Raw genomic sequence first — 17,820 nt, 5'->3', positions numbered from 1 at the left:
AAGACGGCCCCCCCAGTGGCATGGTGTGACTCCACCCCCTCCACCATATCCAGGACCACCTGGCCATGAACACCCAGCGTGCCCTGTCAAGGAAGCCCCTGGGAGGGGGAGGTATGGTTGACTCCTCTCCCAGTGAGCAATTCTACAGGGGCATACACAGGGTGATTTCAGCCCCATTTCTAAGCAATATGATTAGATCACTCTGTATGCCTTACAGTGATGGAAATGCACAGTCCTGCGTTTCGCTATCAGCTGCAGGGAGAGCCAGTGTATGAGTTGGATTTCCCGCTACATTGTGGGGCTTTGCTAGAAGAAAAAAAAAAAAAAAACACCATGATGTTTGCTTAACGATTGTTTACCCCTTATGTTTAAGTCTTAAACTGGCCATACATCTACAGATCGACTGTCAGATTGGGCTGGTTGGAACAAAAACCTAGTAATGAATGAGCACATATGACAGTTGACCATTTGCTTTGAAATGCTGGAAACTACCAAAAACTGTCACTCATCCCATTACCAGGTTTTTGTTCCAACTGCCCAATCGATCTGTAGATGTATGGCCAGCTTTACTTTCAGGATGTGAATAGCTTTAGAATTCCCCTGCTACCCCAATTATACTGTAGATATTGGTTGCCCATTCTGAAGAGCAAGAGTACACTTTCTAGAACAGTTCTGTTTTCCCACATTACAGGCTCCAATCTAAGCAAAATTAAAATAATTTCTTAATGAACTTTAGCTGTTTAGTTAACATTTATTGTAAATAACAGTGATGAATGTAGTTAAACAAATGCCAACTGCTTTGTTAATACAGTCTGCAAACAGCTTTATAAAAGAGCTTTGATACAGGAAATCTAAAAACAAGATTAAAATACATAAAATTTACAAAAAATGTAAAAACATAAAACTTTGCTTCATAATTCGGTCGTTTAAATCAGTTTACAGATACCCGATTGAGTTACAAAAACAAAGTCTTCCATTGTAGTAAAATATAACTGTACATCATGTGCTTTCTTCACTATACATTAGAAAAATCCATCTTTATGAAAATATAGACAATGACTCTGGAGGATCAATTGTTGAGACACCATGATACCTGTAGGTATAGAGGAAGAATTTAAGAAGAGTTAAGAGTCTTGTTATGAGCAAGGCAACAAACTGCACAATTCTTTTGCCACAAAAAAGGTGTACACTGTGCAGAGAGGATGGTATGGAATGGATATAAGCTATTAAATAATGTTCAGGCAAGGCACTTTTTATTGTCGCTTGTAATTTATTTGGCCATAGACCAAATATCACATCCAGAGGTTCCCAAACTGCGGTGCCTTGGATTGGTGATCCAGGATCAATTCAAATTTATAGTCAATTCAATGTTCAAAGCCAGAGATTGTGGCAGCCAATATTGTCCTTAACCACACAACCGAATCCTAGGATGACTTTTTTTAATTGAATGGAGTTTATGGTCATTCATACCTCATTTCTATGGTTTAATTTTTAATTGTATATTTAAGGCAGCATTCCACTATTGGGTTTTCTATTTCTAGTTGTATTCCCTGGCCCTCAGGGATCTTAGTGGTTAGGCTGCCTTTTGTTAACCCTTTATCAGATACAAAGTATATTCTTTCTTGAGCACGTATTGGAACACAGTGACAAGGACTAGTTCCACTAATGGAAACAGAATGTAGATGCAGCCATTGTGCTGCTGTGTCTCCATAGAGTAAAAGTTTAGGGGGGGGGGGGGGGGGGGGGGGTATTCAATCTGCGGGTCACAGCTCTAGAGTTGGCTCGACAGCTGTGACGCAGTCCTGTTGTCGGTCAGCTCGACTGAGAACAAGCAGGAGGGATTCAAGCGAGAAGGGGGCGTGGCCGGGAATAGTCGAGCTGCGGCCGTGAGCGCGGCAATTCCCGTCTGTTCTCAGCAGAAGAAGACAGACTGCTTGTGAAGTCGGGCTTGTTCTGAGATCCCCTGCTCAATGCTGTCGAGTAAGACCGCATTGAATAGGGCCCCGCGTCCATCTCCCGACGGGAGAAGCTTTCCAGCGATTGAATATCCCCCTTAGTTACCATTTATTTAGAAGGCAATAGTCAAGACTTTACAAAGCAGATGTGTAAATCAGAAACTAATTGACCGCCCACTGCTGCAACCAGTCATGTTTCCAAGCTAGTGTGCTAGGTTTAGAAAAGAAACTCACTTTATGGTCTTATATTTCTCACGGACAGCCTGCTGCTGGTGAGTTGCTGCAGAGAGGTAGGTCCGATGAAGATCTTGAATACAAGGTTTAAGACTGTCCAGGGTGTATCCAGTGAACTGGGCCAGCGAGTCTGGCTGCAATTAGAGAAGTCAGTTAATGTTACATCAAACCCAATAACCCACCCCAAAAATAAAATAAAAGTTGTGCATTTGCCAATTTAAATCCCACTGCAAAAGCTACCAATGAGCAGATAGACAATTTTAGGATTTACAAAGTAAAATTGAGTAAAGTGAACATAGTGACTGACAATCAAGTTGAACACCGACACTTATCCAAATGCAGCTAGAACCTACTCTACTCATTACTAGATTCCTCTTCACAATAAAAGGGAGTATGGACTGACATCATGAAGCAGATGTTGCAATCATCAATAGTCCCCATTTGATGGGGGAATTATAAATGTAATATGTATGGGCCACCCTATTAGTCCATAACTTTCCTGAGCAATGCCTAGCACACCAACCATTAGTTTATGCAGAGAAGCAAGGTATTCAGAGTAGGAAAGGTTACAGACATTCAGCAATTCCTGGAAACTCAGGCTATAGCCACACTAGAGGCAGAGTAAATACTTCTGATAGCGGTGCTCATGAGTCATTTAGAAAGGGTTAGGAAATTAGGACATACCCATGTTTCCTCATTTATGGTGTAGTTTGCGATGACAAAAGCTGATGCAGCAATGATTGATGGCAGATATTGTAGGAAGGGATGAGCATCAATCAAGAACAGTTCTCCAAAATACTGAAATAAAAATTGTGTCACTTCAAAGATTCAGAAACAGCACAGCTAGTATTACAATTCTAAAATGTGCTTAGCTAAATGTGAAAGGGTAGCTAAACAGCATAAATATAAAGATCCTATGCACAAGTGTATTATATTTACATACGGCACACCAACAGTGATCACAGGTCAGCTATACCCCTTTTACAACAAAAATCGTGATCCAAACCTAGTCGGATCCAGGATTTACACTGCGGTGCCCACCCGCAGTGTAGATGGGAGGCGGCGCTTTGAGATAACTCAAAGCACCAGGACCACTGACCGCCATGCTGGGCAGCCCAGCACCAAGGTAAGCTGCTGGGCTGCTGTCATCTGGAAGGTGAATGGATGCCGCACAGAGGCATCCATTCACCTCCTACACTGTTGTCTGCAGAGTATAGCAGACAGCAGCGCAGGCTGTCTCCCCCCGTCCAACCTGCGGACCGCAGGTTGCACGTCCCCCAGTGATGTAAATGGGAGCCGGGTCGGATGACCTGGCGTACCCATTTACACCGCTCTCTACCCAGGGCAGGACCTGGGTAGAAGTCCCGTGTAAAGGGACACAGCATGTCCCATTTACACCGCCTCTGACCCGGGGTGTTGCGGTGGTGTAAAAAGGGGGTATCAGTTATTTTGAGCAAACCATATAAGTTACGAGGCCTGATATTAAAACCTAGACTGTTCTGCCCTTGCCTCACTAGGATTTGTGGAACTGCTGATAGTTAATGTTGCTCAGTGAAGTCACCGAGACCCCACCGAACATGCAGTCACTGACTATAGTCAAATTTAACTGTATGATCAGATGATTAATCTGATAACCTCCAGGAGTGTTGAGTTAACACTGAATATGCTTAATGTTGGAGCATATTGATAAAGGTTATTGTACATACTGTTAACTGCAAAGTGTGTACCCCCACCTTTAGCGGGCCTTAGCCCCGAGTGCCAACATCTGGAGGTTTGCAAAATATCCATTAATTTGTGATATGAAGTCAAAGTGAAATTAGGTTTTCTATACAAGGTAAATAGTACAATAATTTGCAATACATGACTAGTTTGACAAATTTAGTTGGCCCGCAGAGGGTTTAGGACCAAGGCTGGGAATGTCTACTGTAATATGCAAAGTGGACAGAGAAACAAATACCAGCCAGCTCTTAAACTTCCATGTTACAAGCTTTGTTTGAAATCCAGACAGAATTTGGCTGGTGCTTTATCTAGAAGGCTTAGTATATAGACCCCTTAGTTGAATAGTCACTTAGTTTTGTCAGGCTTGTTCTCTTTTGTTGGATAAAACTATAGAGCCCATGAAAACCCCAGATCATGTAACAGCTATAATCTTTGTTCTCGCATTAGTAGGTTATTAGCTGTGATTTACAGAGTGCACCCACACTTCAGCCAGCATGCTGTAGCACACTTACCATGCACAAGCTTTCCATTTTTGCGCTCACAGAATGACGGCGAAAGTACTGATTGAGGTATTGTAGGACTGTTGGTGCAGCAAGGTCAAAAGACAAGACTTTCAGCACTAAGTGTTCCATTTTAAGGACTTGTTTCTTGTTGTAAGTGTCATCTGTTATGTAAACAAATTCTGCCACTTCTGGCGGGTAGATTTCTTCAAACTTTCTAAAGTACAAATCAAAGTGGTCAGAACATAAGTCTTACTGCAGACCTTAGACAAAGTGGACTTGATAGAATTACTTACGAAGCCAAGAGCATAGCAGCAGTGCCAACCAATTGCAGTTTTCCACGGAGTACAGACATTGAAGACAGAAATCGGTCAATATAGTTTACAGCCAAATACAGAGTCTCGTTTTGCAGTTTGTACTCTTCTCCCACTTCTACTAGCCAGTCAACAAGTATTGCACGCATGTTACTTGTTATGTCAGGCTGTTTTTGCATATAGCCAGCCTTTGGTTTGCATTTTATCTGTGGGGAAATGATAGAATGTCATGAGTCTCACAAAACCTAGTTAAAGCTATACCTAGGCAATAAGGGTGTTAATTTCCCATTTCGTTGCTACATACAGGGGTAGCAATACAACAATGAAAACTGGCACTAGATACTCTTAACCAATAAGCAGCATTTTACCTACTCCGAGTAGGTGATTAGTGCAAGAGGATATATTTGGGGGACCAGAATCAACTTTATTGGCCATTTATACTCAGACTACCATCTAATTAAAAATTAGGAGCTTTTCTGGTATTTTATTAGCAGCAGGATACCCCCATATATAGATTATACGTCAAGTGTCCTTGGAGACGCAATAACACATGGCATCAGGAGCTGCTGCCTGATTTTTTAAGGGTCAAAACATGCCCTGCCAATCCCTGCTGTCCAAAGAGCTTGGTGGTAGCACGAACGCCCTTAACAGGGCCCTGCAAAAAGATCAGGCCTCAGCCATAGGGATAATTTCTCAAGATATTTAGAGCTGGCTTGTGAATATCTAAACACAAGGTTAACAGTTACACTGCATGCAGTATGACCGATAAAATCGCTTTTGTAATTAGGATCAAGCATCACATTGTTACTTTGTGCTGCCACTTAAGTAACTGCTGCCAACACTAAACAGTGTTTGTACATCCGTACAAACTTATTAGCTATAAGCTTTTAATACAAAGGAGTAATGGGCCCATGTCAGGTAAACTGCCATAAGGGTCCAAAAGCCATTTTGTGCTGCTTTAGCAGCTGAACTTTGAAGAGTTACCTCCATTTCCCTGAGGTAAGTGTGAATCTCATCTGCATAGTCCAAAACTTCGTTACTACGTACTGGCTTTTCCTCTTCATCCACAATTGACATATCCATTGGGGAATCTTAAATATAGAAGACCGCAAGGTAAATATATGTTTAGGCATAACAGTACAATATGTGCCATGTAATTGTCAAACTCTTACCTAACGGGAATTTCCAAAGAGGAGATCTATTTCAGTTGGGATATTGCCTATTTCAGTTGGGATATTGCAGAATCTACTTTATCTAGCACACATTCTAGAAGACGCAAGTATCTAGAACATGGGTGGGCAGAAACTACCCGCTCAGAGAACATAGTACAGTAAGAGCCCAGCAACATCATTTTTTTTTTTGTTACAACCAGAATCACATTAGCCAATTTGAAGGAAGGTCTTTAAGTTGGGGAAAAAAAAAAAAAAAAAATCCCCTATATTAAAAGTTGGGTTGAAGGTGCCAAAAACACACATGGCAAAGGAATGATCGGGCCAAGAGGTTTCTATGATCTGATGCAGCAAGCAGTAACGATTTATAGTAGAGAGTTGAATCTGGTCCCTGGTCAATTCGATATGTATGGGCAATATGGATGGTGTAATGCATGGGTCTTCAACCTGTGGCCCTCCAGATGTTGGGAAACTACATGTTCCAACATGCATTGCCACATTTTTTCCTATGAGAGCATGCCAAAACTGTCAGGGCATGCTGGGACATGTAGTTTTACAACATCTGGAGGGCCACAGGTTGAAGACATGTGGTGCAATGGTTAGCATCACTGGTGGAAATTTACTATGATGGGAGTTCTATTTCACATGGGATGTTGCTATGGGCAACCCAATCAGCATCTACTTCTTTATTTAGCACCTTCTAGAAGATGGAGTGTATCTGATTGGTTACCCATATCAACACCCCATGTGAAAGAACTCCCTCCACTGCCTCACAGCACTGAGGTCATGGGTTTGATTCCCACCATGGCCCTAACTGTGCGGAGTTTGTATATTCTCCCCGTGCTTGCTTGGGTTTCCTCCCACATTCCAAAAATATACTGGTAGGTTATTTGGCTCCAAAAAAAAAAAAAAAAAAAAAGTCACCCTACAATATCTGTGTGTACATGTGATATGGATTGTAAGCTCCACTGGGGCAGGGACTGACGTGAATGTTGAAATATTCTCTGTAAAGCGCTGCAGAATATGTGTGCACTATAAGAAACTGATTGAACAAATGTATGTCTTTCTAACAGTGGGAGTTTGAAGCAGCAGTGCAGCTAGGCTGTACAATTAGAGTGCCATTAAGGTACATGTAGCATGCAGATGAGACCTGATGGCTTACCAAAACTTGCATTCCCTGCTATTTCTATAGGTGCCAGTGGCTGTCTTTGTCCAAGAGAAATGACAACTGCATTAAGCTGTTTAAGATGCTCATCAGTTGCAGGCTTTTTGGGGGCCAGCTGCCTCTTGTGACTTGCACAGTCCGGCTCATCAACATGGATTGTAAAGCCAGACTGTTTCCCCACCACTTTTCCAGTTTGGACAATGCCATAGTTCTCATTGTTGATGCCCACTGGATTCTGTGCAGTCAGAACCTGAAAGGTAAAAACAATGTTAGGAATTTCAAATATCCTAAATGAAATACTTATTACTGTATACAGTTTTTTTGTGGAGCATCCCTCTATTGCATGCTCCACTATACCAGCTACTTACAAACTTCAGCAATATATAAGGCAGCAATATAGGTCCATAGACCAGCATATTACCATGCTGGATTTGCAGCTTACCCAGCAGATGCATGGCACACAGACTATCAGTCTAGAACTGTGCTTCACCAATATATAAACCTACTGAACAAAGTTAAACCACAGAGAGGGATACTAGTCATTCTGTGTTTAATACACGCTACAAGTAAATGCCTAGCATATAAGCAAAAAAGGCAAGAGATACAGGTTATGCGCATATACTATGTGTAATAACTGGCTGTGGTATACCACAACATAAGCTGATCCTATACTTTAAATTAAAACACCATGTGTACAAGGTGGGGGGGGAGATATAGGATCAGTGTTGGGGTGATTGTTGGACGGGATGCGGGGTAATGGGGCTGACGGGTGCTTAGATCACATCCCACGTAGCGGTGATAAATGGCGGGCATGTCCCGCACGCAGCGGATGCAGGGCTAAGCAGCCACTGATCCGCTGCCATGGCACAGTAAAGGACGCCGGGTGACAGCTGCCTAGGCCAGCGGGGTATAGAGTGTACTGGGGGTGGGCACCTATGGGGGATGGCGGTGGCGGGATTGATGGGCGGATGAGAGCGCACTGCACAGGCCCGGAGAGTTATCCCGTCCCCAGGGAGCGCTGTACATGCACAGGACAGTGCCCCCCGTACCTACCGGCGGCTGCTGCTTGCCTCCTCTGGCCGGTGCTCGGGTCCTCCGGTTCTCCTGCAGCACTCCCAGCACGGTGCGACCTCCCCCAGGCTGCCCGACCACATGCTTCCGCGGCTGCACATTCTCCTGGTTCTCATCCCGCAGTACGGCTTGCGACATCGCGGACACTTGCTCCTAGCTAGCAAGGCGGAAACACACCGGGGAAGGACCCGGGTGAGGGAAGTGTGCTCAGACGCACGAACCCCGTCCCGGTAGTGAATAATCACGGGATCGGTGCTGCACAGGGAAACCTGCTCACACCGGGGCTCTACCGTGTACCGGCTGCTCTGTGCTGTTACTACTTAGCCGGTCTCTCTCCCTTAATACAACAATAATCAGTGCGCGCTGCAGCAGCCACAGCGTTCTCAGTTCAAGTAGCCCGCGACTATTGAAATCAGCCAATGGCAGCGTAGCGCGGGCAGACGTCACAAAGGCTACGGTGGCTGGCAGGGACAAAAGAGAACCAGAGGCGGAGCTCCAGCTGTGCGTGACGTCATCGGCAGTGAAACTGAGTCTGTGTCTGTGACCGTGCTGCTGACCGCTGCTGACGGGATTAGTGTAGGCAGCATGTGGTTGGGTGTATGTGCTGTATCCATGAACTGACATACGCCGGTGCACCTCCTGAGTCCTGCAGCCACACACACACGCATGTGACTAGTAACAAAATTTGGAGAAGTGGTCAATGATTATTAAGTATATCTATCCTCTAGTAGACAGACATGACTATGCACCTTAACAAAGACTCTGCTCCCAAAGATTAAGGGTTATATTTACTACAAATTATTTATTTATATATATATATATATATATATATATATATATATATATATATATATATATATATATCATTATTATTATTATTTTTTTATTATCGAAAGCGATCTTAATCGGTAGTGGGCTTTCAGGGTAGGGATAGCTAACCATCAATGGTTACCATCGATGGTACTGTTAATGGATAACCTCGATGGTGTAACAAAACAACAACATAGCACTCACCCATTTGTAATGGGTATGGATCATAGGGTCGACTGCATTAAGGTCGACCACTGAAGTTCGACACCTGAAATAGGTTGACAAGGCTAAGGTCGACAGGGTCGAAAAGTTGACACAAGCATTAGGTCGACAATGGGAAGGTCAACAGTCAAAAGGTTAAAATTAGTTTTTCACTTTTTTTGCCTACCTTAACGGCGATTTTAGGTGTTGAGTGCAGAATCTGTTAAGTACACAAAAAATAGGGGATGTGGTCTAACTAGTTAATAGTCCATGGAGGAGTAAGTAGGTGCAGGTGTCTAATTAATATGGTAAAAAGAAATAGAAATATAGATACTGTATAAGAAAATAACACTGCACTGTGTGTTGAAGGTGCCATAGTTAATCAGCTTGTGGTTAAGAAAAGGAGTGTGGTATATTTTGTTGAATTAATGTTGACATTGATGAAAAAATATTAACACAATTAGAATGTCAGTAAAGCAGGGGTTCTCAAACTATTTTGCTCTGGGACCCCAGCAAGTTACTGCAGAAGGTCATCACATCACATGTGTAGTCAGCAGACAGCACATACATGGCAGCATTGTAGAGGCACAGAGTGATGGGAGGAGTCTGATATACCATAACCCATCACATCACATGTGTAGTCAGCAGACAGCACATACATGGCAGCATTATGGGGGCACAACATGATGGGAGGAGTCTAAACTAAAAGACAATGCAACAGATCTATCAGACTCCTTGTATCATTGACTGAGATTAGAAAAGTCATCAGCTTGATAGTCAGCAACATGGAGTCGTGACCCCATGCTGAGAAGGTCGGGACCCACTTTGGGGTCAGGACCCACAGTTTGAGAACCGCTGCAGTAAAGCATTCCTGATGGTCTAGTGGTGATTTACCTGGTATGGTGGCTCCAACAGTGTATGCTTGGTCTGGCGCGGTGACGTCAGGACGACATCTGGCAGATCCTGTGCCGTTGATGCCTAAACCTAACCTCTGCTCCAGTAGCCTAACCTTAACCCTCCCTTCCTGTAGCCTAACCTTTCCCATATTTCATAACCCTGCCCTCCTGTAGCCTTCACCCCCTCTGATCCATGCATAATGTCGGCATTTTACATGTCAAAATGGTGAACATTTTGACATTTGAAGATGCCAACACGTTCAATGTCACATTTCAACAATGTCAGTATTGTGGTGTCAACGTTAAGACTACCTCCCAAGGACACAGTGAATGACCCTGAAAGGAAATCTTAGCGCAACTTCTGGAGGTGTCAAGTAGAGGGCCCACTGTCTTTGAAGTTAGTTGCTAAATGCCCTCATTTCCATGCCTGCATTTTTCTTAGGGAATGTTTAACCACCACAAAAAATACAACCTAGTGTACAAGTATAACTTTTAACTATTTTACCTGATGTTTTGTTATTTAAAGAGTACAAAAATTGTGGGCTGATAGAGCAGAGGTAGTAATCTGTAATCTGCTGTGTTCAGCCACTCCCTTACCTTGAAAATTAACACTTTCATTGAGAAGCTACCACTTGGGCATATTCAAATCATGGAAAGCATCACATAGGACTGAGGAGTGCACTAGTAACAGTTTGCTATATAGCTTTCATCCTACATGTCCCAGTTGTCTCATTTGTAATAAAACCTGCATAGAAAAAAAAACAACAACAGCTGCACTTGACACCTAGTTAGTGAAGACAAATGGATAAATGTAAATAATACAGCCACAAAAGAAATCTCAATATTGAGAATAAAGGTTAGCAATAAACATTTGCCATTTATGTGTTGACAGATAGTTACAAACAGCGACCCTTTACACACAGGACTTCTCTTCTCTCATTCTTCAGACCTTTATCATATATTGGGGAGATTCTCTAAACTAAAAATGTGGTAAAAATCCAGATAGCAGGGTTTTTACCGCATTTTGGGATGCGCTAAGCATCCCCCGCCAGGTTACTGCGACGGGGTGCATCGCCAGAAAAATCTGACGATGCCCCATAGAAGCCTTTAGGCTTCTAACGCGATCCACCGCCACCCCGCACCGACCTCCCCCTCGCCTGTGTTCAGGCAGCACAGAGCTGTGCTGCCCGGACCTTTGACCTCCTCCTCCCTGCACTATGATCCTCTTCCGGGTGCAGGGAGGAGGAGAGCCCCACGCAGCAGCAGCACTGGGTGAGGGAGGGGAGAGCCGCCGGGTCCCGATGGGACCCGCTGACTCTCACCGCAGAAGACAGCTCTTAACGGAAGAGCTGTCCTTTGCCATAATTATCGCATATGTTACAGCATATGCGATAATTATGTTGGCGATGAGCGGCGAAGGGGGTGGAGCTGGGCTGCGGATGTTTGAACATCCTGCCCATTATATTATAAGAAAGAAACCATACATTGTTAAGGCCCATACACACTGGGCTACTTTGAGCTGAAAGTCGCTCAAAACAGCAGGTTTGAGCGGCTTTCAGCTCAAATCCGCCCAGTTTGTATGCCCCGGCGATGAGCGGTGAGCACTGCTGCGCGCTCCCGCATCATTGCCGGGAAAGCCACTCATCTGCTGGTTATACTAGCAGATGAGCGGCTTTGAGGACGGCTTTGCATAGCACTGCGCTATGCAAAGACGTCCTCCCCCCTTAGTCAGCGCCGGGCAGGGGGAAAGCCGCTCAGTGTGTATGCACTGAGCGGCTTTCCCCCCAGCGATGAACGCGATCATCGCTGTCCATACATGCTGGGCATAGTCACCCAGTGTGTATGGACCTTAGCTGTAGGTTTCATTAATGTCAATGATGCAGAATTACAGACTTCAGGAGTCAATTCACTTCAGGGCAGTGAAGGAAATGTGCAGATACGGAATGGCACATCATATCCATCTTTCCATCTGAATTTGGGCAGCACAAATTTTGTAATGGTTCGCATTACTGCCTGAAGTCATGGGTTCAATTCCCATCATGGTGTGGAGTTTGTATTTTCTCCCTGTACTTTTGTGGGTTTCTTACAGGTACTCTGGTTTTCTCACACATTCCAAAAACATACTGGTAGGTTAATTGGCTCCCAATAAAATGAACCTGTGAATGTGTATGTGTGTATAGTGTTCCTGCTAGGATGCGGTAGCAGTGTCTTTTGCATGTAAAAAAGCGGTTGTGACTTTCCAGTAAAGCGGTGCGTCCCCACCAGCGTTACTATTGGGGGTGGTCCGGACCCTCTTTGCAACTTCTCGGGCATGCCCTAACAGTTGGATTCAGCAATGGTGGCGTGCTAATCACCTACGGAGTTCATGGTCTTCCGCAAGCTCTCCTTTTAATGTGCACCAGTTAGGGGAGGGCAGGCTGTTTTAGCCGGCCACAGCTAAAGGGGCAGGGTGCATTTTTCCCTTTAAAACTCTGTCAGGGTGCTAAAACAGCCTAGCGTGAACATTTAACACTTTAACAAATCAAGCAGCAGTCTATTGAGAGAATACTCTGCCCTCATGAAAGACACGTGGAAAGGAGGAAAGTCTGCGCTTGGATTGAAAAACAATTTATTTTATTTTTCATATAGCTAAAAAAGATTTTCTTCAATAAAACAAAAGTAAACATAAAAATAATAATGTCAACATTAATACCCCTTTCAGACAGAAAAAAAGACCCGGTAATTTCCCTGCTCTTGCCGTGTCGACACGGGTTTTTCTTCTGTCTGAAAGGGTCAACACGGGTCTAAAGTTCCGGGACTTCGACCCAGGTATTTACCTGGGTTTTTCCCGTGTCAGACACGTGTTTGCGGCTGTGTGAAAGGCTCCGACCCGTGTTTTTCTCCCGACTATTGAAAAATCATGCTGATTGGCTGTGCAGCATGGCGCTGCGTGATTGGCTGATCTTTACAGGTTCCCTGATTGGCTGAGCGCACGTGGCAGAGGCGTGCAGCGCAGCAGTAAATGGCCATGGCACACTGGAAAGATGAGGAGATCCGTGAGCTGCTCAATGTCAGAGGGGAGGAAGAAATCCGCAAACAGATTACTGGCACAGTGAAGGACGCTGTAGTCTACACCAATATTGCCAAGGTCCTCACTTCAAGGGGCATTGTGCGTACCCAGCAGCAGGTGGTCAACAAACTAAAAGCTCTGCGCAGGTACTACAACAAAGTTTGTGACAACAACAGGAGGAAAAGTGGTGCTGGGAGGATGGAATGGGTTTACTTCGACCAATGTAACGAGGTCTTTGGCAATTCTGCCCTGGTGAACCCTGTTGCCTTATCATCATCCAGTGCAGCTTCATCACGGAGCATAACTCCAGAATGCAGCCCATCTTGCCCACCTATAATGGAGTTGGAAGACAGCATAGACAACAGCATCCCTGATCCTATTGCTGCCATGGAGGACACAATTGATCCATTAGAGGCTGAGGTTGAGGACAGTGGAGCCAGCACCATTACTCCATCTGGGACACCCACTCCTGCACAGACTGAGACCCCAACGTTGCGTCGTAACAGTAAGTTTTTCAAGTATTGTTTGTGTATCTATTTTAATAGATGTACAGGGGGCTATAGGTATCAGCAGGCCTTTAATGCCCCACATGCTGGTACCTGTGGTTCTTCCAAGTATCAGCATGTGTTGCAGGCTTGCTGGGACCTGTAGTCCCACTGTAACACAGGTAACAACCCCGCACCCACTACTACAGCACACGTGTGGTGTGCCCTGGAGAGGGGTATTGTGGGAACCAGTAATAGTAGTCTCTATCTATCTATCTATCTATCTATCTATCTATATATATATATATATATATATATATATATATATATATATATATATACACACTGGCATGCCGCTATTGGATTGTAATGATTTTTCCTTTATTTTTAGTATTTGATGTACCTGCAAGGAAGAAAAAAACGTCAAAGATGGAGCTTGCTACGCGCTCAATGTCAAGAATCCTGGTAGATCATCTCCGAGAGTCCGATCTTGAATTTCAAACTCAAGAGGATGCCCGACTGCAGCGCTTCTTTGACAACGAGAGACAGTTGCAAGATTCCTTTCTCACACAGTTGGTGGGTCTGCACGAACGCATAGCGCGTGAAAATCGAGATGCACAGATGACCTTCCTTACCAATATGGTGTCTACATTACAGAATCCGCAGCCTTACAAGCTGTGTAGTCCGTACGCTGAGGGTGATTATTGTAATCCTCCACACAGAGGCCATACATTTATGCCTTCAAATTCAAGCCAAACTACTGTGCAGGGCCAAGGGCGTAGTTATACTGAAAACATGGGCAATAATTTTTCACATGCCACACAGTCAAGTAGGCCACATGCCAATACCAGTCCACAGGAGACAGTGCATGATACTGTCAATGGCACAGGATATAGTAGGCAATATGGCAATGTGAAAAATTATGCTGATGATTCAGTGAATGCCAGTAATCATAACACTCCTGTTAGCACTGTAATCAGCACTGCCTACAGGCATTTGTAGTAATGTTGCTATATGGTTGTTCTTTTTATATTTTTTCTGGGCTCGTTCAATTTTTCTTGCTTAAAAAGTGGCACTTACAAGGCCCGTTAAATGCTGTGTTCCATTTTGATGTACACAGTAGAGTATTATGGTTCTTTAGTTTATGAGCCTCAAAAAAGCTCATTTGGTTCTTCAGTTTGGAGCTGAATCAAAGTTCTCAAACTTTTTTTTTATTTAAATGTGTACAAATAGAGTATACTCTAGATATGTGACTGAACATAATCTATAATGTGTACACAGTATGCCTTCTTCTTTATCTTTAAGGCAATAAAAAAATTCCCTGTTTGGGGCTTATATTTATATATTTATATTTTTTTGGGGTGTACTAAGGGCTATTTCACACACTCCGACTCCTGTCGGATGGCGAAACCCCGCACGGCCAGGAAGCCGTGCCACACACCGTAGTTAATAATGGGCACAGATGTGGCCATTCACCCAGGCCGCCTGGTTTCAGCCGGATCCCATCATTGTAAACTGCTGTGTGTGGCACAGATTCCTGGCCGTGCGGGTTTTCACTGCCCGGCAGGAGCCAGAGTGTTTCGAATTGCCCTACAGCACAGGTCTTAAACCTGTGGCCCTCCAGATGTTGTGAAACTACATGTCCCACCATACATTGCCACATTTTTTCCTATAGTAGGATGGCAAAAAAACTCAGGGCATGCGGGGACATGTAGTTCCACAACATCTGAAGGGCCACAGGTTGAAGACCTGTGCCCTACAGGTACCAAAAATTGCAAATACAAGTGTTTATCTATATATACAGTGCCGGATGAAAAGGTGTGGCTGCTGGACAGTCAGACTAGGTGTGTGTCTCCCCTATACAATATCAGCTTGGATGGCAGCACAACCTATTCACCCACCACTAATAGTAGACCTATGCTAAATACATATTCTACCTCGTGTTGCAATAGTTCAATGTTGTTTCAGTGTTGAAAGGGTATTTATGACCACTAAAGATTTATATTTGAAAACATTTTATATTTAAAGTGAACTGCATAAAACATGTTTTGTGAAAAATAAAACAAGTTCTTTCAAACATACAACCAATGTGTCCTTGTACTTCTACTGTGTCATAGTATTTAGGTTAATAGAGAGGGTGTTCTGCAACTTGTCAGCCATGTTTAATGCAATGCAGTGAGCAGTCACCACCCACTTTTCATGATCTCATCTCTGTGTGCCTTTAAAACTGTCCTTTTCTTATGACACACAGAGTTTTGCAGGAAAAATCCGGCTTCTGTGTGAAAGGGGTCGACACGGGAAATACCCGGGTTTTTGCTCCTGTGTGAAAGGGGGTCAGCCCCTTGCTGTCTAGTTGTACCCGGGTTTTTGTATCCGGGAAATACCTGGGTTTTTGGGATTTTTCTGTGTGAAAGGGGTATAATTTACAATGTACAAGACATAACATATAATATATAAATGCAGATTAAGAATTCTCTTAGTATGCAGCCACTATTTGCATGCAATAAGTGAAAGATAATGGATCCAATTCTGGCTCAGGTTAGTAATTTCCAAACATGGTAAATAGAGAGTTGTCAATGACAGGCTCCATGCATGCAGGGCCACTGGAGCTGTCAATAGTGAGGGTGGCCCCCACTGTCATTCAATCACTGCCAGCATCAGTAAGTGAGTATGTGCTTCTCATTAGCACGTGCCTGGGCGGCACATGTTTGGGGGCGGCACTTGGATGCTTGTGACAGGTTTTTAAAATTCTAATACCCACTGCTGCCTGTCCAGGCATGATATGATCACCGCCCAGCCTGCTAGCGCAGCGCTCAGCTCCTGCCATCTGTCCCCCGCCCCACTGCTCCTCACCGCCCACTGCAGCGGTTTTATATGTGATAAATCGCAAGCGATTTATCACATGTAAAAAATGGCACATCAAGTGCAAAATTGTATGTGAGCCTCCCAGGGAGCTGCCGGGCAGCTCGCAGGAGAATTGGGTCCGACTTGTCCTTAGGACAAGTCAGCCTAATGTATGGGGGCCTTAAGGGGAGATGAACTTAGATGTACATCTCCACTCACTCTCTCATTACCTATGCTGGAGGCTAACAGTCTCTCTCTCATGTTCTTGAGGGTAGGGCAATTCAGCACCACCATCATCGTCTGGCCCCCAGGAAGAGGGGGTGGGGCAAGGCTTTGTCAGGTTTGTGGCAATTTCATGCACACCTCTCACAAAGACCATGTATATGCCTATGCAGTTGTCTCATTGTGAAATCAGCTGATACAAGTGATCCTTGCTCTCTCTGGGCCAGATGCACTAAGCTCCAAACAGTGATCAAATAGAGAGTGATAAACAACCAATCAATCAGCTCCTGCCTGACATTTTTCAAACACAGTCTGTGACATTGTAGGTAGGAGCTGATTGGCTGGCTGTTTATCACTCTCCATTTTATCACTTTTGAAGCTTAGTACATCTGCCCTCTGAGACTAGCTGTATTGGAGGACACTTTGCAGCTTCATAAACTGGCCAGACCTGAAAAATCAAATATATGATGTTGTGTAACTAGTCTTTTTCTTTCTTTCTTTAGGTTATAGAAGAACATTCCATTAATCTGAATGGGCTCAACATATATAAGGGCACATGGAATGGAGTAACAAGTATATGGAAACTATGGGCTGCAGTGGCGGATTCAGGGGGGGGGGGCACCCGGGCACGTGCCCCCCTTTATTTTGTAGCTGAGGACCAGGGCTTTCCTACGAGCCCAGCCCCGTGTCTCTAGCCCCCCGGGAACCGGAGATATCGCCTGGCAAAGCTGTAACGTTTTTCCCCATAGGATAATATGGGATCAGTCAATTCCGACCCCCACCCAGTTCCGACGGCTGCCAGTTCCTGCCCTGGCATCACAGAAGCTTGTGGTTGATTTATTAAATTCCAAATCGCTGGGCCTTCAATATGATACCAGGCTGGTCCAAATCGGTCAATCGGTTCCAGAGATATTGCGTGTAAACCGATTTTTTTATTTCTGAAATGTAATTTCATGGCTGTTCATGTTCTTTGAGGGCAGATTACTCTGGAACCAAATGTTCCAGTTTCTCTGGACCAAAATCATTCAAAGCCCACTCAAAAGTTCTTCAATATGATACTTGTCTCATGTAAATGGGTCAGTTGGTTCTGAAGATATAGCCGGTTAAATGAGATAACTGGTTAAAGGGGGGAGGGGTGGTTTTCTCTACCCCTCACACCAGAAAATGCAGGGACTAGGCTGGTGTA

The 17,820-nt window shown here is 44.2% G+C and overlaps 2 protein-coding genes across 2 annotated transcripts; one reads left to right on the top strand and one right to left on the bottom strand.

Annotated features, from left to right (window-relative positions):
* Positions 1 to 731: 731 nt before the first annotated feature.
* CCNA2 (cyclin A2) lies at positions 732 to 8,529 on the bottom strand. The gene is made up of 8 exons (XM_083174439.1): positions 8,110 to 8,529; positions 7,054 to 7,306; positions 5,707 to 5,813; positions 4,705 to 4,928; positions 4,421 to 4,625; positions 2,874 to 2,987; positions 2,190 to 2,323; positions 732 to 1,093 (listed from the first exon to the last, which is right to left on the bottom strand). Exons 1-8 carry the CDS (start codon positions 8,263 to 8,265, stop codon positions 1,039 to 1,041), a joined length of 1,248 nt encoding a protein of 415 aa, XP_083030565.1. The 5' UTR covers positions 8,266 to 8,529; the 3' UTR covers positions 732 to 1,038.
* A 4,752-nt stretch (positions 8,530 to 13,281) lies between these two features.
* LOC146059076 (uncharacterized) lies at positions 13,282 to 17,160 on the top strand. Its single transcript, XM_083171204.1, has 3 exons — positions 13,282 to 13,588; positions 13,960 to 14,397; positions 17,138 to 17,160. Exons 1-3 carry the CDS (start codon positions 13,282 to 13,284, stop codon positions 17,158 to 17,160), a joined length of 768 nt encoding a protein of 255 aa, XP_083027330.1.
* Positions 17,161 to 17,820: the final 660 nt, after the last annotated feature.

The sequence above is a fragment of the Crinia signifera genome, chromosome 1, assembly GCF_055691185.1.
Source record: "Crinia signifera chromosome 1, ASM5569118v1, whole genome shotgun sequence".
In the NCBI taxonomy this organism is placed as follows: Eukaryota; Metazoa; Chordata; class Amphibia; order Anura; family Myobatrachidae; genus Crinia; species Crinia signifera.
Note: the sequence above shows the minus strand (reverse complement) of the source record. Positions and strands in the feature narration are given on the sequence as shown.